General features: G+C 34.8%; 3 protein-coding genes across 3 annotated transcripts in view; 2 read left to right on the top strand and 1 right to left on the bottom strand.

Annotated features, from left to right (window-relative positions):
* Positions 1-175: 175 nt before the first annotated feature.
* On the bottom strand, positions 176-2,290 carry LOC132552209 (uncharacterized). The gene is made up of 3 exons (XM_060216358.1): positions 1,995-2,290; positions 1,156-1,615; positions 176-569 (listed from the first exon to the last, which is right to left on the bottom strand). The coding sequence occupies exons 1-3, from the start codon at positions 2,136-2,138 to the stop codon at positions 463-465; spliced, it is 711 nt and encodes a 236-aa protein (XP_060072341.1). The 5' UTR covers positions 2,139-2,290; the 3' UTR covers positions 176-462.
* Positions 2,291-4,276: 1,986 nt separating this feature from the next.
* LOC132552152 (histone deacetylase 3-like) lies at positions 4,277-17,348 on the top strand. The gene is made up of 14 exons (XM_060216293.1): positions 4,277-4,349; positions 6,321-6,403; positions 6,852-6,994; positions 7,194-7,275; positions 7,738-7,794; positions 8,130-8,185; positions 8,544-8,677; positions 9,214-9,294; positions 9,952-10,025; positions 10,946-11,010; positions 11,962-12,110; positions 12,703-12,782; positions 13,588-13,748; positions 14,637-17,348. The coding sequence occupies exons 1-14, from the start codon at positions 4,295-4,297 to the stop codon at positions 14,710-14,712; spliced, it is 1,296 nt and encodes a 431-aa protein (XP_060072276.1). The 5' UTR covers positions 4,277-4,294; the 3' UTR covers positions 14,713-17,348.
* Positions 17,349-17,727: 379 nt separating this feature from the next.
* Positions 17,728-25,991, top strand: part of LOC132552212 (zinc finger CCCH domain-containing protein 13-like) — a 68,674-nt gene continuing 60,410 nt past the window's right edge. Inside the window, exon 1 of the mRNA XM_060216361.1 lies at positions 17,728-17,817. Coding sequence (XP_060072344.1) covers positions 17,728-17,817 — 90 coding nt within the window. The remainder of the gene's footprint in view (positions 17,818-25,991) is intronic.

The following is a 25,991-nucleotide window of genomic DNA, read 5'->3' as shown; positions in this document are numbered from 1 at the left end:
ACCAAGTCTTTCAGTGACAGTTTGCTATTTTTAATCACGAACGTATATGTTGCGTGATGTGTTTTGATGTTGACAAGAATTATATAAAGTTGTCCTCTTTTCAAAACAATCTATTTTCTCTGTTATTTATTAAAAATAAGAATAAGAATCCAGCGATCATCAATATTTTATTGTGATATAACTATCATGGTTTGTGTACATGATGAAAAATAATTATCACCCGTTCACATTTGACCAGATGACCACATCATCTGGTCAGTTATTTGACAAACACATTCTTGAGAATTCACAAAGCACACACAAGATTGTCGGCAATATACATGTACTTAATCAAGCTATCAAACAACCCGTTGCATTGTGGGTACAGTAAATAGAAATTACACTGGCCAGTATTGGTAATGTCGTGAGACGATTTAAACATTTTATTCCGATTGTAGCTATTTATCACCATTGTCGTGAAAGTTACACAGAGCTGGTCCATCCGAGAATGGATCGGAACCATTCATATCGGTGTGCGGACACATCCGGGCTCTTTTTAACTGGTTTTTGATTACCTATGTCGCCATCAGCTGCGGTAGCAGTAAACAGTTAATTTGCATTTTTCCTGAAATTATTTGTCATGTTTGAGATATACAGGTATAGCAGATTGGTTATGAAAAATACATCATTACATGTATATATATTTATAAACTATATAACAATTACATTAACAGTAGAGAGATGAAATTTGTGTAAAAAAAAAAATTCCTCTGATTTCTGACATTTGATTGTCATGGTTACCTACTGAAAACATGCTAAAAATGCAAAAATACTGCTAATTCCAACCCAACACTACAACTTTCTAGGAGAACTTACAATCAACAACACTGTCATGGTAACAAAGTACTTACATTTCAGCACTATGAAAATTTCACTTCCTGTAAAGCTAGTTTTTGGTGCGTAGACACAGATTCGAGACTGCCCAAATAGTAATCTCCAACACAAAGCTAAAATATTATCCTGAAAAAAATGAAACCCCACATTGTCCACTTTAACATGACAGGACCAATTTTAGCAAGGATTTTTTTTTCATTTTTAATTAAAACCTTTATAATGGGGTAATCTAATGAGCAAAAAAATCACCCATGGCCACACCGAGAAACTGTGTACTGCTACCTGCCGACACGTTTGGCAGTTCCATGGTTTCCCGCACACTTTTCTCTGAAATTGCCAGTATGGAACCTTTGGCATGTTCATAAATCGGACCGTATGATCCTGACATCTGCCTCGAAATTAATTCAGCTGGGGATTCCGATTCGTCGGGTAGCTGGCATGGTAGCTCGACCGCAGCCCTTGGATACCTGGAAGATGGCGCCAGGGTGCTGGAGAATACCGAAGACATGAGTCGCAGTGGCCTAGATTCCACCATTGTGTCGATTACCACTTCGTCGTCTGATTGAACGTCAGTCGAATGAGTTCCAGTCCAAACGGGCTCCACGAATAATGTTGGGTCAACCTCGTAAATAATGGGTCGTTTACTTGGCCTGAAAAAATAGTAACATCCCAACAAACATCTTCCCAACAGTGGAGCTGGGCACCCTTCTGTACCATCCAGACTGGCCACATCCGCAATATCCTGCGAATAAGAATAATTGAAGGATTTCTTATACCTCAAGACAGTTTAATCTATGCCATCTCTTTTACTCAAGTGTACGAAATGCTTATTTAATTCCCCTTGAAACTACACATTTAACACTTTCATTTTATGAGTATATTCACTTAAAAACTACGTAGTTCTGTCTTATTGTGAAAACCTGCAGGAAGCAGTTCTCTAAACAATGACATGTGTTTCTTTGCGAAACACAATTCAAAATACAATTATATTGATTGTTGTCGTTTAATAGTGCGCTATATCATTCAAAATTAGGAGCCATCAACAAGCAAATTTACAACACATACCTTTCTTTGTGGTATATCATGTAAATTATTCAATAATGATTGTGGCGACAAAATACCTTTTGATCTATAGAAGAAGGATCTACTACAATGTGGCGTCGCTGAGTCATGACGTAAATGCAAAAATAACCAGATCGTACAACCAATAATCTGAAATAGAAGGCTTCATTTAATTGCATTTCCCCAACTGATAATACACGCATGTTTACGTGAAGCTCAAATTTATTTTTTAAATAAAAAAAATAGTTGATGTTTATTTCGTAGGTAAACAGTTGTCTCAAATTCCACTCGGGCTATCAACGGAGTAAACGGAACTTAAACACCTTCACATAAAAAACATGATTCATCAGTAGCATGCTCTCTCTCTCTCTCTCTCTCTCTCTCTCTCTCTCTCTCTCTCTCTCTCTCATATCCACATTTAAGAGATACTTCTTCAGTAATTAACATAAATCACCCTTAATTAGAAAAAATGAAATACAACTCACCAGTTTGTCCACCGCTTTGTGTGGAAATCTCCGTGATACAATGAATATGACGTCAGCTAATTGTGACGTCATAATATATTGACAACAAGTGTAATTATGGGTATTTCATTATGATGCGCACGTCACTACTTTAGCTATGTGTCAATCCATCGGGAACCGGTTTATCAAGCATATCTTTAAAACAATTATTCTGGAGATAATCCATGAATTTTAATCGATATCAGTAATAATGGCCAAACATCATACAATATCATGACAGGACAATAACTATCAGCAAATTGGTGCGATCCCATTAAAGAACTAGCCGTAATTTGTGATTTAATTACCTGAAGGTGAAGCTGATTACGTGAGGTTGGAGAGGTGGGTGGGGTGTGTGTGTGTGTGTGGGGGGGGGGGGGGACCTTGAACTGCTCAAGCCCTTCAGATTAACCATAATTTAATAGTCCAACGAAAACATTGTCATATATTTAACGTACTAAAGCAAAAAACAAAGCGCCCAGATTATTGGTCTTAGTTCAAATATAAGACAAATGGGGTTTTCATTATGAAATAGAAAGTTTCAATAAATTTAATCACGGTCTACAACCACCCTAGATTACACAAGTAACGGCTTTCTAGCGACCAGGAAAAAGCTGAAATGCTCAATAACTATTTCACCTTGATTTCGTGTATTGGGTCTACCTATGCCAATCCGACAATATAATCCAATGTATATTGAAGGCTACAACCAGAACAATTTTTGTCTACTATTTTGTTCAATCAATCTATACGAGATGTGGTATTCTCTTCTGGGCGGAAAAAAATCAGCGAGCAGTGACGATTATCCACATGAGACAGAAACATTGTCAATTCCGTGCAGACCTTAAAACAAACTAAGTGTTCAAAAATTGTTTAAAAATACTTATCTTATGGACACTCGATTGCTGAATAAATATAACTCAATAAATATATTTATGATGAACAGGTGGCGGACATATGAATTCGTGGATCAACGAGAATTAATTGCACACGAAAATTAATGATTTTACAGTACCTATGTGAATCTTCTGATTCTCTTCTTTTTCCCAATTTCGATCACCTTGTCCCGTCCTTTTAAAAAATCTTTAAAATATTAAAAATTGTTTCGTTATGTGAGACATTTATTTATATTGATACATAGATGAAGGATTCTAGTTTCAATTTCTGGATACATATCAAAGATATTGAATATCTAAGAGTTCGCTTAAAATAATTATACATCGTAAATACTCATTGGACAGATATAGTCTCTAATTTGTCTGGCACATACTAGACTATGGTCATATCTTATGGGAATGCCTTAATCAGGGACGTAATCGGAGTTATGAGAAGATCTTCAATTAGAAGCAGCAAACAGTCATTGGTGGTACCAGACTTGTAAGTAGAGCTAAACTGTATATTGAAACATGTCGGATTTCTTTGGTAGATAGACGTAGTGTAGGAACCCTTTCTTCATCCTCTCTGCCCCATAAGTGTAGGAACCCTTTCTTCATCCTCTCTGCCCCATAAGTGTAGGAACCCTTTCTTCATCATCTCTGTCCCATTAATGTTAGGCTAAACTAGGGTTGTGACGAGACCAACGGGTCGCATTCAAAACGATAGTTTAAGAACTGGTCAGGTGGCATAGACGGCCCCTCTCTACCCCATCTCTCCATTCCACTTTCTCTTCTCTACTATTTTTCCTGTCCCAGTTTCTCGTCCAATGAATGGTCGAAAGGCATTGATAATTGACGTAAGACTTTTAGGGTCTTTCCTGACCGATATGTAAACGGGAGATAACACAAAGCTATAAAGAACTCTCGTATAAAGAAGGTAGAGAAGTGGTAAACGCAAAAATAAGAAAAACGAGAAACACAATGTCTCAAAAAGTAGCATATTTTCTTGATCCAGATGTTGGAAATTTTCATTATGGTAAGATTTATGCGTGTCATTAATGGGCAATGTATTATTGGCATAAGTTCTGTTCTGATGAACTCTCCAGAAAAAGCGCAATTTGGTTGCTTTGATGGAACTGTCGAGCTCTTTTCTGCAATAGGTTGCTGGTATTCTCAGTAGATCCGCTGCCAATTTGCTTTTATTTGAACCAGTTGTTATACAAAATTGTGGTTTTATTGGAATTTTTCATTAATAGGGCGCATCTCTCGGATACCATAGTTGTCTATACGAATTTCTAAACGATGGAGTTTTGACAGCACGACATACATAGTTACCTCCCTTCCCATGTGTGTTCCATTGTGTAGTCAAACCGAAAACGGATCTGCTAAGGACATCCCATTGAAAGCACAGTAAAACCTAGTTTGACAATAACCAATTTTTCACAGAGTGCCCTAAATAATTATTTCCGCAAGTGTTGTGTTTATCAAACGGATTTATGTATGCGACTTGTTTATATTGGCTAGATAATTAAAACCATTTTCATCCATTCATCTTTTATAATGATAACAAATATCATTACAATATTACACAAACACAAGCACACAAAATTTTGTGGTTACAGTAAAGGCCTTTTACTCCCTAGCTTGTACCCCCATGTATAAACATATTATTGTTAATCTATGTCCGAGAGCAAAAAAATAAGGAAGAAAAAAAATTGTTCTTGGCAAGTTGTTCAGTTCACAGTATGAATTCATGCGGATAGATGAAAATTAACAAATTGTGTGTAAAAGGGGAGTGGGCAAACAAAGTATGAATTTTTCCATGGCAGATTTTTGTCTTTGGCTATTTTGCCTGCAGTACAGTGCATCAGAATGTATTATAATGCATTGAATTCATGGCTGATAGCCTGCACATCCCAATATCATTACCTAATTTCTTTCCTGAAGACTGGGAGATTGGGCATAATTTCCACATCCAGTCCAACAATTTAAATTTACTTGTTTACAAAAAAGGAAACAATAGGTGCATATCGCAGCTTTTGTATCTCAGAATCTATTTATAAGCCTGCACACTTTTACTAGTGTGTGTGTTTTGTATATTGGATGAAGGACATGCATTATCGTTTTCCTCAAAACTTTGGGTATTAGCATCACACATTTATTGTATATTTTACAAATCAGAGTTAAAGTTGCAGAGTTGGAGATTTTCCAAAATTATATTATGAGATTTATTTTCAAATCAAAAAGGATTTACTCATACAGTAAAAGTTTGTTATCTCTATTTTCTGAGAAATTTTCTCTCAATATCAGCCCTTTAGTCCTTATCTTTTGTTAGTAAATTTTGTGCTATTGATTTTGGGACTGCTTAGGAAAACAAAATGGCTGTCTGGCCTTTTACAATGAAGTTTGTTGTTGCTTTTTCTTGAGAAGGATTGATCTTGCTGAACTTCACATTTATGTTCCTGTGTGTCCCTTATTGTGTCCATTTGATTTTGAGACTGATCAGGAAAACAAAATGGCTAAAAGGTAGTCACTTTGGATTTTGACAATGAAAGTTTTTTATCACTCTAGTTCTAGAAAAATACTGGATTGATGTTTCATATAGAGGTTTGCTAGGATCTCTATCTGTGCAATTTTGATTTTGGGACTGATTATGATCAACAAGTAACAGAATTACCCTCAGAAAATCACAGACTCTTGAATGTGCGTTTTATGACTGCATGCGTCTGATTCAAAACAAAACAGTGTTCTTGAGTTTCACACCTGATTTGATTATTATTCATGTATTTTTTGTGTAGTTAAACAGTTTTACTTTAAATTTTTAAAAAATGGGTTTTGGAAGGTAAAATAATCATTAAGATTTTTCAGAAAAAGGAAACTATAATATAAGAAATTTTATGTAAAAAATATGCTAGTATTTCAATGTTTTTTCTACAATAACAAATTACTCAAAATATGTTACCTTATTCTAAAGAAATTATAATTAGTTTGGCATATATTTTTGCAGGCCCGGGTCATCCAATGAAGCCTCATCGTATAGCCCTAACCCACTGCTTGGTGTTGCATTATGGCATTTACAAGAAAATGGAGGTGAGATAGATTTGATTTTGGCAAATGCAATGCACATGTATAAGCATTTTTGTGAGATTTTTAGAAAGGCAGTTTGTTTTTGGGGATGATTTTCTGGCTAGGTATACACTGAGAATTCAAGTCGAAGGGGTTATACTGGAACCAGCCTTCCCGTTCATCTATACACAGGGTTTTTCCTTTTCATACATCTGTCAAAAAATGTTTACAGAAAATGTTATATTTATGTTATTTTATATTTATATTTATGTTGGTGACACCCATGTTTTTCTTAACTTATAACATTATTCATGAATATTCATTCTTATTTTATGCAAACAGTATGTTGATTGTATTCCATCAATGAGCCTAAAAGTATGAATAAGTAGAATTTTAAATATCATTACACTGAAAATTATATATCATAAAGGAATATTAGTTAAAGAATCTGACATGTTTTCTCTCCTTTCAGATTTATAGACCTTACCGGGCTTCCGGCCATGACATGTGCCGTTTTCATGCTGATGACTACATAGACTTCCTACAGAGAGTAACACCTCAGAACCACCAGCAGTTTACAAAGCAGCTTGGCATGTTCAATGTGGGCGATGACTGGTAATACTGATACACTTATTTGTAAAATTTTTGAAATTTTGGAATCACAAATTGGGGTTTGTTCGTAGGGCTGTTATAAGTGCCTTAGACACTGTCTGTTTGTAATTTGTTAACATCCAACAATTTCAGTATCTTATCTCCCTTACCACATAGATGCATGTTAACATGTATTTGATAATGTTTTATGTCTCCATTTCAGCCCTGTGTTTGATGGTCTTTTTGACTTCTGCTCCATGTACACAGGTGCCTCTTTGGAAGGTGCTATCAAACTCAACAACAATGTAAGTATACATCCTATGTTCTTGTAACTTGTTATTTGAGCCACTCCCCAACTAAAACAGGAATCTTTACATTTTTGCTAGAAATGTTATTAAGTCCTGTCTTTGGTTGAGAGTTGTGAGGCTTACAACATACAGGACTAATATGGTCTTACTTTCTATCGCTCAGGAGTAATATGTTCTGTATCTTGGTCTATGTCACTCAGGAGTGGAATGTTCTGTTTCTCTCATAATCACTCAGGAGTGATATGTTCTAAGTTGCGATGTTAATGTATCAATCTGTATATATTTGATACATCAGAGTGATAGATTCCATCTTTCATCTTGTGACAGAGTAATTGTCAGATTTAAACCTTTGATCACTTTTATATGCTGAAGATTCATTGTCTCACTCTAACAGTTCCGTATTTCTCCTGCCATGCCGATATTGCATTGATGTTACTTCACTAATTGGTGTTTTTTCAGCATTGTGATATTGCCGTAAATTGGTCTGGAGGACTCCATCATGCCAAGAAGTTTGAGGTATGTCACTTATATGAAAAAATTATCCAAGATTACATTCAATAGAAAACTGGTTGAAATGATAACTTGTTGAATTTGGTATTATGAAATAATATTGAAATATAGCAATTTGTCCTATTGATCAGTATCTGTAAATGTACAGGTTCTTAATGCAGTCATAAATACTTAAACATTCATTATTTTCATGCTGAATTATCAAAGAAAAATGCCCAAACACTATTGAAATTGTAGTGTTGTGTGGGATACAAGACCATATAACTGTAACACATGCACCAGAAATTATCTTGTTTGAGATGTAATATATAGCTGATTTAACATGATGGATTTATTTGCAGGCATCTGGATTTTGTTATGTGAATGATATTGTGATAGCTATCCTGGAACTTCTCAAGTAAGTAATTCTTTATAAAATATTTACTGTGCAATATTTCAATAACTGATAGTATATCAAGAACACTACTAGTGTTTAGTTCATGTTTGTGTTGATGTAAAGAAATCATCCATCATGATAGATATTTATAGTCAGTTCCTGGTGTAGGATCACACATCCTCTACACTAGAACTAATCATCCAACATTATCAACATTGAGTGTCAGTTCCTGGTGTAGGATCACACATCCTCTACACTAGAACTAATCATCCAACATTATCAACATTGAGTGTCAGTTCCTGGTTTAGGGTAACATATTCTCTATACAAGACTAAATCTTTTAATGGTTGGTTACTGAAATGTTGTTGTTATTTTACAGATTCCATCCTCGTGTGCTATATATAGACATAGACATTCACCATGGTGATGGTGTACAGGAGGCGTTCTATCTCACAGACAGAGTCATGACTGTGTCCTTCCATAAGTATGGCAACTTCTTTTTCCCAGGCACAGGTAAGTCTTTCCAGTCTACTTCAGCAGCTTTTAATCAACTACTTGTTGATTGTCTGAATTCTTAATTTTGTGTTCATGATTAAATTTCTTAAATAAGTAAATGTATGTGACGACCAGTGATGAAATATTAATAAGTGTTAGATTTGTTGTAGGTAATCCTTTAATTACTATTTAACACTTATACACATAACACATTAAGCCAAAAACTGTAACTTCAGTGTTCAGGATGGAGAGATACTTTTTGTATTGATAGTTAAGTATACATCTAGCTTCATTCTGAAAAAAAAAACTTATTCAAACAATTAAAACACTTTCTCAGCTTAGCACCATCGCTGAGATTAATTTAGTGGCCTTTTTTTTCAATATTTGAATGTTGAGATTAAGCCAACAGAACATTAGCTTCAGGAAAAAATCAGCCTGTTATATATTTAACAGATGTTAGCACATTTTTGGGGTATATGTACCCATCATCATTTCGTTTTTCTTTGCATGTTATCTTTATGGATTGTAGATATCCCAATGTTTTCGTATTCCAGGTGACATGTATGAAATAGGGGCAGAAAGTGGCCGTCACTACTCTGTAAATGTTCCTCTCAAAGAAGGCATTGATGATCAAAGTAAGTTGTGACTGTCATTATTGAAGATGAATAACATAAACAGTGATTGAAAAATGTATTTTTACAAGCTTTTGAAAATGTCTGATTCGTTTATTGGCATCTAAATTCACCAATGTAGCTGTGATTGCAGCGGTGGCATCTCATTTGGTTAACCACACCCATTTTGTCTTCTTTTGCCACTTTGGCCTTGAAGTGCACTAACAGATGTTTGATAGTTTTGTGTGACCACAACAAATGTTTTCGAAAGCTCGGAAAAATACAGTTTTCATTCGTTTTCTATGGTAAAGGTAAACATCTTCTATGATATATCAATACAACACTAATGAATCTCAATTCAACATTGGTGACTGTCATCTCTTAGACATCAAAATTTACGTCACTTGTGATCTTTACTAGAAAAATCTAAGTTGACAAATATATAGTTGTCTTTATTACACCTGATGTAAACAGATTAAGTTGATGAAACTGTTGTTAGATGAAAAGCTATAGTCAATTGTTGACTTTCTGAGTATCATATCATTTTATAGGAAGTTATCTATTTTGAAATGTATGACTGTGTGAGCTCTCAAGACAAGTAGGATTGGTTGATTAACGTTGATGGAATTCTTTTGTTTTATAATTAGTTATAATGAGATTATGTCTCATTTTGCTTTCCAGTGTATATGACGATATTCCAGGGAGTGATGAAGTCTGTGATGGAGTTCTACAGACCTACCTGTGTTGTGTTACAGGTAAGTAATCTTAATGGAGTTCTACAGATCTACCTGTGTTGTGTTACAGGTAAGTAATCTTAATGGAGTTCTACAGATCTACATGTGTAGGGTTACTACAGACCTACCTGTGTTGTGTTACAGGTAAGTAATCTTAATGGAGTTCTACAGATCTACATGTGTAGGGTTACTACAGACCTACTTGTGTTGTGTTACAGGTAAGTAATCTTAATGGAGTTCTACAGATCTACATGTGTAGGGTTACTACAGATCTACCTGCGTTAGGTTACAGGTAAGTAATCTCAATGGAGTTCTATAGGCCTACCTGTGTTGTGTTACAGGTAAGTAATCTTAATGGAGTTCTACAGATCTACCTGTGTTAGGTTACAGGTAAGTAATCTCAATGGAGTTCTATAGGCCTACCTGTGTTGTGTTACAGGTAAGTAATCTTAATGGAGTTCTATAGACCTACCTGTGTTGTGTTACAGGTAAGTAATCTTAATGGAGTTCTACAGATCTACCTGTGTTAGATTACATGTACCTCATTGTCTTGCCCACATACAATTAGGGACATTATGTATACATTATGTATTATCTATTCAAAAACCATTAAATTTAAATTTTATTTCACATCCTTCCAATCTCTTGTCAGCATTTGTTTTTTGGCAGGTTACTGACTCAAGTTTCGAGTAAGACTTCATTAGACATGAAAAAATATTACTGATGTCAATTTCTGGAGTCCAGGTGAAGGTCAAGGTTGTACATGCAATGTTACAGCTGCAAAAATTGTTACATAATGAGGGAAAACTGATTATTAAAACATACGCTCCTGAAACCATAATTAAACAGAGATTGAAGAAATTTGACAGAAACTTTAATCTGAAAAAATTTGATGATTGAAATGCCAAAAGTTTTGACATACCTTATCTTTTGTGTTGCAGTGTGGGGCAGATTCCCTAGGGAGTGACAGACTAGGCTGCTTCAATCTCAGCATCAAAGGTCATGGGTAGGTGATGTTTCCTGTGTGGGATTGTGAACTCATTAAGAGAAGTGGAGTGTGTAGTGCTTTTAACTAGATGAAGCAGGAAGAGGTATAACATTTACACACATTCCTGCCTGATTCCAGCCAGTCGTTTGATATACTCACAGAGGAAGGTTACCTCTTTAAAACTTGTAACAGATTGTACAGTACAACTACTCTGAACCAATCCTTTCTCTTAACAGATCACCGCTTTAAACAGAATGAAATGGTGATGAACAGAATGACATCCTCTTTATTATAGTAATAAAAGAGTTCCATATACAGGTTCCTCTCAATTCCAAATACTGAACTGATTTTGTGTCCGAAGTGATTTAAAGTATACTGAAAATTAGGAATATGGATGCCATCTGAACAAATAAATGAACAGTCTAAAATTCTAGTTGTATGGATGTCTCTCAATAAACAGATTAAAATTCTAGTTGTGTGGATGTCCCTCAATGAACAGACTAAACTCCAATTTGTATGGATGTCTCTCAATAAACAGAAAAATTCCAGTTGTATGGATGTCTCTCAATAAACAGATTAAAATTCCAGTTGTATGGATGTCTCTCAATAAACAGATTAAAATTCTAGTTGTATGGATGTCTCTCAATAAACAGATTAAAATTCTAGTTGTGTGGATGTCTCTCAATAAACAGATTAAAATTCTAGTTGTATGGATGTCTCTCAATAAACAGATTAAAATTCCAGTTGTATGGATGTCTCTCAATAAACAGATTAAAATTCTAGTTGTATGGATGTCTCTCAATAAACAGATTAAAATTCCAGTTGTATGGATGTCTCTCAATAAACAGATTAAAATTCTAGTTGTGTGGATGTCTCTTTGTTGTTGAATTTCCACCACCTACATGATCTCTTCCATACATTTCATTCTTGGTTAATTTAATATAATGACATTGATTGTTATTTTTACAGAGACTGTGTGAAAGTGATTCGGGATTACAATATTCCTATGCTGGTCTTAGGAGGAGGAGGCTACACTAAGAGGAATGTAGCCCGATGCTGGACGTACGAGACTGCCGTGTTATTGGACGAACAGATCAGCAATGAAATCCCCTATAATGGTCAGTATATATTGTCTGTGATTATTTCATAAAAGGATTTTGTATTAGTTTATGTCTGGTAAAGCCAGCATTGTTGGTCAGGTTTTCCTGTGATACAGGACTAGCTTTTGAATTGATACTAAGGTTTGATGTACAGAGATGTATTATATATGGTCACTGTCATTTCTATCTATGTACTGTATGAATTTTTATAACATCTCAGAGCAGTCTATAGACTATTACATTAGTTTTGACAGTTTTTCCATTAAAACATTCAAGAGAAAACTGTTAAGTTGGTTATGGCAACCACAGGTCAATTATTGAGTTAAGTATATTGTTATTCTATTATACAGCAGTACATAAACAGCAATGTTATAAAATCTGTGACACATTTTCAATTTTTTTATTTGTGCCAAACTGCAGACTGATGTTTTTCATTGTGAGTTTTTTTATTTGCACACTCTTCTCCAGAAAATCAAACTCTACTTCTCATACATGTAAGATACATCACTTTAAGTAATCAATTGTATATCTCACTGGTGGGGTTTTGAATTCTGCCATTCAAATTATGTTGTGAGGGACATCAGACTATTCAGATGTTGTTTCTTTGTAGAGTATCTGGAGTATTTTGCACCAGACTTTGCACTTCATCCGGACATTTCAACGAAACAAGAAAATCTCAACTCAAAACAGGTAAACCAAGTCGTGGTTATACTGCTTTTTTCCCCTAGTCAGCCATTGTATGTCATGTGTAAACTTGATTTTGTGAACACAATACCTTCAGTACATATGTACAGATTTTGATAAAAATTTGTCTGCAGCTGTATATCAATAAGATGTCAAGAGTTATAGCCCTTTGCAGCCTGATTTCCATTGGACCTTATCAGCATGATAACCTTAGTGAATATAAACAGGTTTTAATGAGAACAATAATATCTCAGAGGAGTTTGACAATCGGTTAGATGGTTATTGATGGAGTTATAGCACCTTACAGTTTTTTTAACCATGGACATTATGAACAGTAAATATGAACAGATTTTGAAAACGCTTGTTTTGCTGCCTCATACCAATAAGTGCTACAATGGGCCAAATTCATTTGTAACTTACAGAGGTAAGGCTTTTTGCAAATTGGTAGGACCTTGGGAGCACAATATTTTGAGTAATTAAATACAAACAGATTTGGATTAAATTTGGAAGGTAGTCTAATATTAATAAAATCTTGGATGAGTTTATTGACAATATGTTTGGTTGAGATTAATGTTATTACAATTTAGGTCCATGAACTTTTTATCTTTTCTGAATATTGTAGCAAAGATGAAATGGATGTGGTAGTTAAAGGATATTTGACCTGTCATTTTTAAATTGATTTTGATATACTAATTAATAGTCCTTGATCTATTTCTGTGTAATTGGATGTAATAATTATATGGTCCTTGACCTCTTGTTGTTTAATTGGGTGTGATAGTTTAATAAGTTTGGCCTATTTCTGTTGTTGCAGTACCTTGATCACATTCGCCAAACTGTCCATGAAAATTTGCGGAATCTTAACAATTCCCCAAGTGTTCAGATGCAGGATGTACCCCCAGATCTCCTGAGTCTGGAAAATACAGAAGAACTTGACCCAGACATCAGAAACCATCAGGATTCTGTGGATAAACGGTATATCAATAATTAATGTTATTTTCTCCGCTTAAATCTCTATTTCTGTACACTGTACATGTTTGATAAGAGTCGTCTCCATTGTGAAATGAAAACAGGCGTAAGGTCCCTTGAGGTTTTCAGCTTTAAAACTATTTTGGCTGAGATATCCATCAGAACTTAATGTTTTTACCATTTCCTGAAAAAAAAAAAATGATCAAACCTTTAATTTAATAACTTATTGTCACCGAATTACAGTAGTTTGCCTGAAAAAAAAATGATCAAACCTTTTATTTAATAACTTATTGTCACCGAATTACAGTAGTTTGCCTGAAAAAAAAATGATCAAACCTTTTATTTAATAACTTATTGTCACCGAATTACAGTAGTTTGCCTGAAAAAAAAATGATCGAACCTTTAATTTGATAACTTATTGTCACCGAATTACAGTAGTTTGCCGTGGAATAAAACTGGTCTCAGCTGATAAAGGTGAAAAAAATTCAGATATAAACGAAACTTGGAACACTCGTCATCATTTCACAGCTGTTGTTGAGGTCAGATTGATGTTCATTTAAGTGTCAGTTTTGCTTTGGATATCCTTGTCTTTTTTCGTGACAACAGTTTAATTTTTTTTTGAGAGGAATGAATCAAATATAGAAATATAAAAATGAAGGATGAATGATGTAGTTTTTGTGCGGGATATTGTAGATTAGGATACAAATGATTCAACTCCTGATCAACTTCCTCACATTTTACATCATTGCGTATTTCAGAGGTGAGAAACACACCTTTTTACTTACCTTGAAATTCCTTGTTTATAATTGTAAGGTAACACTTAATTGAAGTGATGTTTATAATTGTAAGGTAATTGAAACAGTGTGACTTATGACTGGTTGATTTCATTAACAGGATTGAACCACCAAACGAGTTTTACGATGGAGAGAAGGACAATGATAAGGAAAATGACGGTTTCTTGGAAGTTTGAGACATAGCAATCTCTCGGACTCGGAAAACTCCTAGATCTAGTGGCTGTTACAGGAGCTGTTGTGTTGCATTTCTGTGGCCAATGATAAGGAAAACGATGGTTTCTTGGAAGTTTGAGACAAAGCAATCTCTAGGACTCGGAAAACTCCTAGATCTAGTGGCTGTTACAGGAGCTGTTGTGTTGCATTTCTGTGGCCATTGAGATTCCCAAAAAATTCCAAGTTGCAAGGAAAAACATGACCATCGGCTGGACCGAAGTAAGTCAGGCCTAGCAATGTTCGATTGGTGGCACACAAAGTATTGCATTGATTCAAATTAAGTGTTTGATGGTGCTCACATGTAACATACCCTGAAAATATGCTCGAGAAAGAAAGACAGTGCTGGCAGTATACACACCAAAAGTGAAGGCAGCAACATTACTTCTCTCAAGTTGTTGTAATGGCGTCTTGTGTGGTCATTTGGTATCACGACTGTAATGATACGTTGTATGGATTATGAGTGTAGTAACTGTATGAGTGACAGAAGATGGTACAAGTGTTGTCTCTGTTTGAAGCTGTTGTCAAACTGATATTTTACATACATGTATCGTTCAGTGATACATCAGAACCTACATGTACAGAATCACATGTCTATACAGCAGTGCATGTAATGTACAGTTGTGTAGCTTAACAGTTATTTCCTTTTAGGTCACCTGGGCAAAGCACAGAGACCTTTTCTAATCCAAATTTGTCTGCATTGTTCATTTACATTTTCAATGAAATTTTTCATAAAGGTTCCATGGTCAACATCAAACAGAAATTGTAAGTTGTATGATTCTAACCTCCAAGGGTCTGAAGGTTGGGGGCGGGGCACAACAGGAACAAAATTCTTTACAATTCAAAACTGAAGAACCAGTAAAAAACTGTCCATAGATGGAAACTCCCAGTAGAGCTTTATCCAAATTGTAAATTTCATATGTTTGGGTTCCCCTGTTTCCCTCTAACGAGAGGTAAATCTTATCTTAGTTTCCCTCCAACGAGAGGGTAAATCTTATCTTAGTTTCCCTCTAACGAGAGGGTAAATCTTATTTTAGTTTATGAAGGAAAATAACTCTTTTGAGAATATTTTGTTTATTTCAGTGAGAAATAACACATTCTTGTTTATACTTATTGTTGTATGTAGTTTAATGGTATGAAAATGTACTGACCTGAACTCTTTTCCATCCTCCCTGTGTTTTATCAACATAATATTTATACCGGGTCACAACAATAAAGACAGGTTTGATAATATTTTAATTCGGGCAACTGTTAGGGCCAGTGTGCCACTTGTTTAGTGTAATTCTCTCTTTTATTATGTTCTTCATGTTTCCTATTTTTGTATAGAATTTTCATTTTGAGCAAGCTGCTACACAATGATCAGAAGAATTGTTTAAAGTTAGAAATTGCTCTGGTTTTGGTCACAAAATATGTTCATCATTGAAAGGACAATTGAAGTCATGGCATCATGATGCACTTACCGCTTACATGACAGTTCAACAAATAATTAGGGAAAACAACAGAAAAAGACAAAGTAGATTATTTCTTGTGTTATCTTTCTATTCTGATAGTAGCAAGAGTGGTTTTCTGAAGATCCAAAGAGGTCAGCTTAATAGGTAAGGGGAATTTGTTTCCAATACTTTACCATATAAAGAGGAATATTTCCTCCGGATTCTCATTTTGATATAAATCTAATTTTAAATAAAATTACCTTTTCTTCATTTGGAGTTCAAGAAACACACTTTTCATCCAGCCTTTGCACTTTTCCTTTCTTTTATCATTTCATTCGTTTACAAACTTGAAAAATCCGGAGGTCAAGTGGCATATCAAAACGGAAGAAATTGCTTTATTGATACCTATACTTCACACAAAATTAAGTACATGTGATATACACTGCCCTTCAAGAACATCTCTGACGCATCATTTTGATTTATTTGTTTATAAAGATGTATCAAGCTCATCCAAAAATTTAATTGTTTATTTTTTCAATGAAAATTGGTAATATTTACAAAAACACTTCGGCTCCATCATGTAAATGAGAGGGTCATGGCAGAAACTTAAATACATGTATTTGAAAATGTATAACAAAATTTCATGTATATTTTTATGATTTGTGCAATACAATTACACTGTTAAGTATGATCCCACCATAATTGTTTTCTTCTGTGGAAAAAATAAATAAAAAATGAAATGATGTGTGTATAAGAATTTAGAAAATAATAAAATGCTTTGTTTATCAGTATTTTAGAAAAAAGAATTGCTAAAATGTCACATTTCAGAACTTACATATTTCAGTTAGCTATAAAATCTATGGATGGACTATAGAACTTGTATAACAAGTTATCTGTTTGGAATTTTGAAATATATTTTTCAAAAAGTGTCTAAGGAATCAAAGATGACAGTGTATATGATGGAAAACAGGGTTTAAAATGTGTTAAACCATCAGTAGAAACTACTTTTCACATATTTTAATGTTTAATTTCATGGGTAGATAAAAAAGGTTAAAAAAGAAAAGTGGTGCTATGTTCAGAGTGAAGAATGGATTTATGGTTATTTTATCGATTGAAATTGGTAAACGTTCCAATTTAATTTTATATGTGTAATGATGTGGTATGTTGTATGATGAAGGTTACAACTTTGTATCCAATTAAAATTATTTTCATTACAAAATATTATTGTTGTTATATTTGTCTGTTTCAAAGTCTGATTGATATCTTCTTGAAAATTGTGATTATTTTCAATTTTTTTTTTAATTTTTTTTTTTTTTTATTATTGTTTTACATGATTTTTTTCTTAGGGAATACTTATAAGTGTGTTGAATAGTAAGAGTTGTCCCCCTTGTACTGTCACTTTTTGCCGCGAAATACTGACGGAAGTCACATGACTTACCACCTGGAAACAACAAAGCGTACCGGGACACGACACTATTGACTTATTAGCGTAATGAACGGAGGAGTCTTCTGATGTGAAAGCATGTGGGATTTGAAAGAAACCAAAGAGAAATGGAGGATTTGAGCAGATCAAATGGATACAACACCTACAGGAGTAGCAATCGAAGGGACGATATGCCTGAAAGACCTCCTTCAGATGCCGTAAGTTGAGTTTATTTTAAATGTGTTAGAAGGATCGAGTGTTATCTGTTGTAATCACTGTAGATCGTCTGTCATTCAGTGGAACGTAACCGACTCGGTGCGGGCTGGTAATTTAAATGCCTTAACAGTAAATGGCACTGAATCTATTTGTCGAATTTACTGTAGTAGAAGGTCTAAGAATGGAAAAACTGTTGACAATAAACAAAAAATAATATAAAACTTTTGGAAGTTCATCAGTCCTAGTTTCACATTACATTAAGCCCTTTGACGTATTCCACATTAGTCTGTTTAAAAAAGAAAGACAAGAAAAAAGTTGTGTACGCTTATGGCACATGCGTGTTCCATTTATTTTATATCATTAAAAATTATAAAAGTGTTTCAAGCTTAACGATGTACGTTTTGAAGAGGTCGAGATGCAAACATATAAATATTGACACCAACATGAAGTCTCAATAGGTGGCGTTCTGTGTATCTAGCATCAACATAGGCCTTTACACTTGTCTCAACAGGATATAAAACTTCAGTTTCAATAGATACATATATATGACATTATCACTTTTACAAATTTTTGTTTACTGCTAACATGTATTAACTCAACATATCGTATTGAACAACTTATCTTTTCACTTCAGCTATTAGATTGACAGTTGTGAATTGTGAATGACATTTTGTTGGGTCCTTTAAATAGATGATCTTCTTTTTTACTAAATATTGAGATATACATTTTGCATGTCTTTAAATCCGGCTGTGCTTTAATGGTATTGTTGAGCTATTTTCTACAGAGACTCCCAAGTTTTCTATTTTGAAGTGTACAATTAAAATGACGCCACCTACAAAAATAATTTTAAGGTTGAATTTTAACAGAAGTTTTTAAACTAGAAAATTACTGTCAACTTGGATACAATTTTTTAAAATTTATGTTTTTATCTTGAAGAAAACTTAGAATATGACATCACAAAAGATGTATGATGGAGGTATTTGAGGGTTCTTGTACAGCATATTCTTACGTTCTGGTTAAGCGCTTGCTTCAGTACCTCTTAATCATGATACAATAGAGATTTAAAGTAATTTTCCTGGAGTTTCCAAAACAGTGAAAGGTTTTGAAAAAATATCTTCTTATATTTGTTTTTGTTTTGTTATACCTTAATGGAAACAAAGCAAAATTTGAATAATTAATGATTGATATTATATTCATGAAAACATTCGTGTACTATTGATTTTTTTTTTTTGCATGATTTGAAATTTATTGTTGATAATGTACAGTAAATTGAAGAGAAATATAACTGCAGTATATGCATACAAGTACTATTTATAGAGCTTCTAATGGAAATAGATATATATTCTAAAATGATAAAATTTCTACTAGAGCGACATGTTGGCAGGTAAAAACAAGAGAATAGAAAGAAAAAAATATGAACATTTAACAGATATAGCGAAATGTCAATTTTCTAATACACTGTACCCTACATATAAAAATACTGTCACACAGGTACATGTTATTTTCTAATACACTGTACCCTACATATAAAAATACTGTTACACAGGTACATGTTATTTTCTAATACACTGTAACCTACATTTGAAATACTGTTACACAGGTACATGTTATTTTCTAATACACTGTACCCTACATATAAAAATACTGTTACACAGGTACATGTTATTTTCTAATACACTGTACCCTACATATAAAAATACTGTTACACAGGTACATGTTATTTTCTAATACACTGTAACCTACATTTGAAATACTGTAACACAGGTACATGTTATTTTCTAATACACTGTACCCTACATATAAAAATACTGTCACACAGGTACATGTTATTTTATAATACACTGTAACCTACATTTGAAATACTGTTACACAGGTACATGCTGGGAACAGAAGTTGATTTACAATATTACTGTATGATTTTCACTGTCGATATATTGCATATAAGTGCTTTGTGTAGAGTGTTCCAGTATTTCACCATATATAAACTTATATTTATGTAAGTTGACTTGTCTTGTCTCACTGGCTAGTATGTTAGTGTGTAAAAACTTCTGTATTGAATGAGTTTTGAGCTAGTGGCAAAGGCCTCTGTCTGAGAATTCACACTTCTATAATGAAATTTGGCATTTCATGTTCGGATTTCATAGTGCTATGAATTAATGTGTGTCTGGCTTGATTATAAAACAGACAATGAGTTAATACTCCAGTAGGTTAATATCATTAGTACTTGCCAATACTATAACAAGATGTTCATAAAAATATAGGACTGAAATACACTACTTCAAACATCATCACATGTATTCTGTAACTTTGAAAAACATCTATATGTCCTAGTCCCTTCTTCTGACTTTTAGCAAACCTTGATATTTTAAGTGGTCTGGAATTATATATAAACATTGATATATTTATGATCAATGAAATATTAGCAACAGTACGGACAAGCAAATTGTCAAATTTTCGAGGCAATCTGCCGCTTTATCAAGACACAAATGTTACATATTCATCAAAAATGGTACCAGTTATTGGCTGTGTAAGGAAAGAACAGCTTTTTTCTTTTATTTTCGCTTTCTTTTTTTGATAAATTAAATTAATATGTATCTGTGATTATGAATACTTGTATGTTTTATATTTATATATATTGTCTCTAGCATTACTCCCATTTTTGTTTTTTTCCTAGCTTGATCTGATATGATCACTTTGGAATCTAAAACAAAAAAAAAACATATATGAACGGCTCAGTATTGTACTTGTTTAAACTGCATGATTTGTATGCCTACAGGATACGTAACACTCAAAATGTACCAAGTATATTAATTAAATGATTTGCTGAGAATGCATATCACAATGTCTACAGACAGAGATTAATACATGTCTCCATGTGATATCTAAGTTTAAGTGATACATGAAATTCTGGATACCTTTTTGTTGATTTTGACGCAGTGAAAACAATGTATTTTGATAACAGAATTAAAAAGATTTCTATGTTTTTATTGATAGATATATTAGCAGTTAAGGGTAATTTTTTGGCTGGTATGGATAGAAATTTTATGGCTGGCTTCCAACATGTGACTGCCATGCTTGTTGTCGCGACCGTTGATGATATCAGTCCCGTTACATTATTGTTCTGGTGAGACTAGGTTACAGATACAGTCATACAAGACTGTAGGAATTTGTATCAATATCTGCACACAACAATCAATTCAGGGGTGAATGGTCACCTGACGGATATACAACACAGGACCTACGTAAGACACCACCACCTCTAGAGTTTTCTTACTATGCTTACTAGTATTTAGTAATACATAAAATGGAAGGTCCTATTGTATAGCCGTGAGACTCTACTTAATATACCAACTGTATAATACACTAACTACCACAGCCGTGAGACTCTACCTAATAAACCAACAGTATAATATACTAACTACCACAGCCGTGAGACTACCTAATAAACCAACAGTATGATATACTAACTACCACAGCCGTGAGACTACCTAATAAACCAACAGTATGATATACTAACTACCACAGCCATGAGACTACCTAATAAACCAACAGTATGATATACTAACTACCACAGCCGTGAGACTACCTAATAAACCAACAGTATGATATACTAACTACCACAGCCGTGAGACTACCTAATAAACCAACAGTATGATATACTAACTACCACAGCCGTGAGACTACCTAATAAACCAACAGTATGATATACTAACTACCACAGCCGTGAGACTACCTAATAAACCAACAGTATGATATACTAACTACCACAGCCGTGAGACTACCTAATAAACCAACAGTATGATATACTAACTACCACAGCCGTGAGACTACCTAATAAACCAACAGTATGATATACTAACTACCACAGCCGTGAGACTACCTAATAAACCAACAGTATGATATACTAACTACCACAGCCGTGAGACTACCTAATAAACCAACAGTATAGTTAACTAACTACCACAGCCGTGAGACTCTACCTAATAAACCAACTGTATAATACACTAACTACCACAGCCGTGAGACTACCTAATAAACCAACAGTATAGTTAACTAACTACCACAGCCGTGAGACTACCTAATAAACCAACAGTATAGTTAACTAACTACCACAGCCGTGAGACTACCTAATAAACCAACTGTATAATACACTAACTACCACAGCCGTGAGACTACCTAATAAACCAACAGTATAGTTAACTAACTACCACAGCCGTGAGACTACCTAATAAACCAACAGTATGATATACTAACTACCACAGCCGTGAGACTACCTAATAAACCAACAGTATGATATACTAACTACCACAGCCGTGAGACTACCTAATAAACCAACAGTATAGTTAACTAACTACCACAGCCGTGAGACTACCTAATAAACCAACAGTATAGTTAACTAACTACCACAGCCGTGAGACTCTACCTAATAAACCAACAGTATAGTTAACTAACTACCACAGCCGTGAGACTCTACCTAATAAACCAACAGTATAGTTTACTAACTACCACAGCCGTGAGACTACCTAATAAACCAACAGTATGATATACTAACTACCACAGCCGTGAGACTACCTAATAAACCAACAGTATGATATACTAACTACCACAGCCGTGAGACTACCTAATAAACCAACAGTATAGTTTACTAACTACCACAGCCGTGAGACTCTACCTAATAAACCAACAGTATAGTTAACTAACTACCACAGCCGTGAGACTCTACCTAATAAACCAACGGTATAGTTAACTAACTACCACAGCCACCAGACTCTACCTAATAAACCAACAGTATAGTTTACTAACTACCACAGCCGTGAGACTCTATCTAATGAACCAACAGTATGATATACTAATACCACAGCCACCAGACTCTACCTAATAAACATACAGTATTATGTACTAAGACTACTTAACCACAACAGTGAGACTCTCTAATATAAATAATTTCCCATTTGTTCTGGCCTGTTTAGTCTCTGTTGAGTGACATTGAGGCCAAAATATTGTTTGAGGGTGGTGAGGATTTAGGAATTTGCATAATTATTCATACAAACCTTCATTAGAACAAGATCAATTAATATATTTGTACATGACAGGTAGATCATGGTGTTCCTAAGGTGATATGAAATATTCATGTCTTTACAAAGTCATAAATGAATATCATTACTAAGGCCAAATAAAATTAATTCTTAGTTTCTCAGGCCTTTTTTTTTTTTGAAAAATCATACATGGAGGCAGGTTTTCTTTTTTTTTTATTTGTTTCAGAAACAATGCGGCAGGTATACATTTTATTTTCTGAAATGATAGAGATATCAAGGTCTCTCTCAAGCAACATTGTCAATGCCAAGGTCCACATGTAGTCAGAAAGTTAATGTTGTTTTCTTGCAACAATTCCCCTTACCCTTTTGCATTTTCCCCCCTTTTAGCTGCATTTTTTTGTTATGGCTGCCCTGACAAACATGTTTCACAGACAGGTTAGCACCCCTGTACTTGTTCACAGAGATTATCCTTTCCGCCACAGTATTTGCAAACATACGGGGAAAACCCTAGAACTGAAGTAGGGCACCTCTACTGGTTGACCACAATCAAGATTTTTTCTGGCATAACACTTGTCAAGAAGAGAGTTGATTGGGGGTGTCCTGTTGTTGGTTGTCTTCAACTCTTGCAAAGAAGATCCACAAAAATACCGATACATGTTGATCACCCTATCCAAAATTTTGACTAGAAAGTTTCGTTTGGGAATAGGTCCCACTTGGCCTTTCGCACTTGATACACATTACAGTTCTATTGACAATTTTAACAGTTTGCGCACTCGGTGAAAACGGGATCCTAACTTCCCTTGCTGAATGGCTAAGTACAGCCCAGAAATGGTGCAAGACTCCCTAAATCCAGAGACAATGCTCCACGAGACTATGATCTTTGCTCCTACACTTATTTGTGGTGATAGCACCACCATTTTGGCATGGACAGAAATGCTGTTCGGAAACTAAATTTCAAAACGGTACATTTCGGTGACGGTACATGCTGCAGAAATCAGGCCTATCTGGGTAATGCTGATTTTTTTATTCAGCAGTTTTCTTTTTAATTTGATCACATTTTCCAATAAAAACGGCCGATGCGGCACTGAAATTAAGATGCAGTGGTGCCTTAGAAACTAAGAATTAATTTTATTTGGCCTAAATTATTCCAAGGACAAATCTTCATACTCATATAGTTTTAATTGCTAGTATAGGTAATGATAGTATACTGACAACATTTATCAGGGAATGGGGTGCATCAATGTTATCAGGTAGAGGGTACCAGGAGGTGATGTGTGGATATGGATGTCAGGGAATTATGTGGTTGTCTGGGAGTTATATCGATATCATGTATTTACATGGATATCATTGAAGTATGTGGAGGTCAGAGAGGTATCTGGATGTCAAGACGTTATTTGAATGTCAGAGTGTAGGGATCGTGAATGCCGGGAATTGGGGGCTGACATATAGGGATGCCAGGGGTTTGGGGCTGTTAAGGAAATAGGAAATGTCATTGGATGGGAATTCTGGTGTCAGACAGGTTTGGAGATGTTGTATTGGAGTATGTTTATGTCAGATGATAAGGATTAAGGATGTCAAGGACAAGGTTTACAAATCCTGAGTGTTTATGAAAATTTGAGGATGCCAAGCATTGTGATGTGGATTTCACAGAGGAAACTAGGGAGCAGGGTATGGGATGTTAGATGTTATAGTATGTGGATGTCAGAAATTGAGCATATTAATGCTACAGATATGTGGTTGTCAGAAATTAGAGTATGTAGATGTCTGGGAGTAGGGTAAATGATTGCCAAGGAGAAGGGTATGAGGTTATCAGAATTTAGGGTAGATGGATGCCTAGGAATAGTGGAAGTCAGAATACCAGGATGTGATGGATAGTAGGTTAGGGGATGTCATTAATTTGAGTTTATGGAACCAAGGGATTGGACACATTGATAGAACAGCCTGTCACTGGATACATTGATAGAACAGCCTGTCACTGGATACATTGATAGAACAGCCTGTCACTGGATACATTGATAGAACAGCCTGTCCCTGGATACATGGATAGAACAGCCTGTCACTAGATACATTGATAGAACAGCCTGTCACTGGATACATTGATAGAACAGCCTGTCACTGGATACATTGATAGAACAGCCTGTCATTGGATACATTGATAGAACAGCCTGTCACTGGATACATTGATAGAACAGCCTGTCCCTGGATACATGGATAGAACAGCCTGTCACTAGATACATTGATAGAACAGCCTGTCACTGGATACATTGATAGAACAGCCTGTCACTGGATACATTGATAGAACAGCCTGTCACTGGATACATTGATCCAACAGCCTGTCACTGGATGCATTGATAGAACAGCCTGTCAGTGGACACATTGATAGAACAGCCTGTCACTGGATACATTGATAGAACAGCCTGTCACTGGATACGTTGATAGAACAGCCTGTGGCTGGATACATTGATAGAACAGCCTGTCGCTGGATACATTGATAGAACAGCCTGTCGCTGGATACATTGATAGAACAGCCTGTCGCTGGGTACATTGATAGAACAGCCTGTCACTGGATACATTGATAGAACAGCCTGTCACTGGGTACATTGATAGAACAGCCTGTCACTGGATACATTGACAGCCTGTTACTGGATGGGAAATATTGACACCGCAAAGTAGATCCATAGATATCAGACCATTGAAATAAAAATTGAAAAAATGGTTATGTAAATAAATGTTTACCTTAGTTTGTTTAGTTTGATATTATCAATAATGTTCAGGTGTGATGATTCCAGAAGAATCAATATGTTTACTTTGATGTCGATATTTATTGTGACATCATCAGATCAAACTATTGATACTGCAATTTGTGTGCACTTCTATAAGCACCAGTACACCATAATTGATACTGGTTATTGCAAACAGGGTAAAAAATGATGGTGAAATGATTTATGTGAAAACACAAACTTAATTTAAATTTCGGTTGGTACCTGTCGGAAGTGGTGTGTTATGACTACTAAAACATAATAAATATATGGCAGACATGTTGTCATGGTGATACAGTATGGTTGCCTATAGGGATTCTATGTAATGAACATGACAGTCATGTAATTGACCATTAATGGTCGTTAAAACCGAGCTACATA

The sequence above is a fragment of the Ylistrum balloti genome, unplaced genomic scaffold (genome assembly GCF_031769215.1).
Source record: "Ylistrum balloti isolate Yb309-2 unplaced genomic scaffold, AGI_CSIRO_Ybal_v1 Utg370240, whole genome shotgun sequence".
In the NCBI taxonomy this organism is placed as follows: Eukaryota; Metazoa; Mollusca; class Bivalvia; order Pectinida; family Pectinidae; genus Ylistrum; species Ylistrum balloti.
The sequence above is the reverse complement of the archived record's forward strand: the minus strand, read 5'-3'. Positions and strand labels throughout refer to the sequence as shown.

Bases quoted from the DNA above. Each gene is read 5' to 3' on its own strand.
- LOC132552209 (XM_060216358.1), bottom strand. From the start codon at position 2,138: ATGCGTGTATTATCAGTTGGGGAAATGCAATTAAATGAAGCCTTCTAT. The intron at 1,616-1,994 runs GTATTTTGTCGC...TCTTATTCGCAG, and splicing joins CTTCTTCTATAGATCAAAAG to GATATTGCGGATGTGGCCAG. The intron at 570-1,155 runs GTAGCAGTACAC...CTGCTACCGCAG, and splicing joins ACTGCCAAACGTGTCGGCAG to CTGATGGCGACATAGGTAAT.
- LOC132552152 (XM_060216293.1), top strand. From the start codon at position 4,295: ATGTCTCAAAAAGTAGCATATTTTCTTGATCCAGATGTTGGAAATTTT. The intron at 8,186-8,543 runs GTAAGTAATTCT...GTTATTTTACAG, and splicing joins GCTATCCTGGAACTTCTCAA to ATTCCATCCTCGTGTGCTAT. The intron at 10,026-10,945 runs GTAAGTAATCTT...TTTGTGTTGCAG, and splicing joins CTACCTGTGTTGTGTTACAG to TGTGGGGCAGATTCCCTAGG.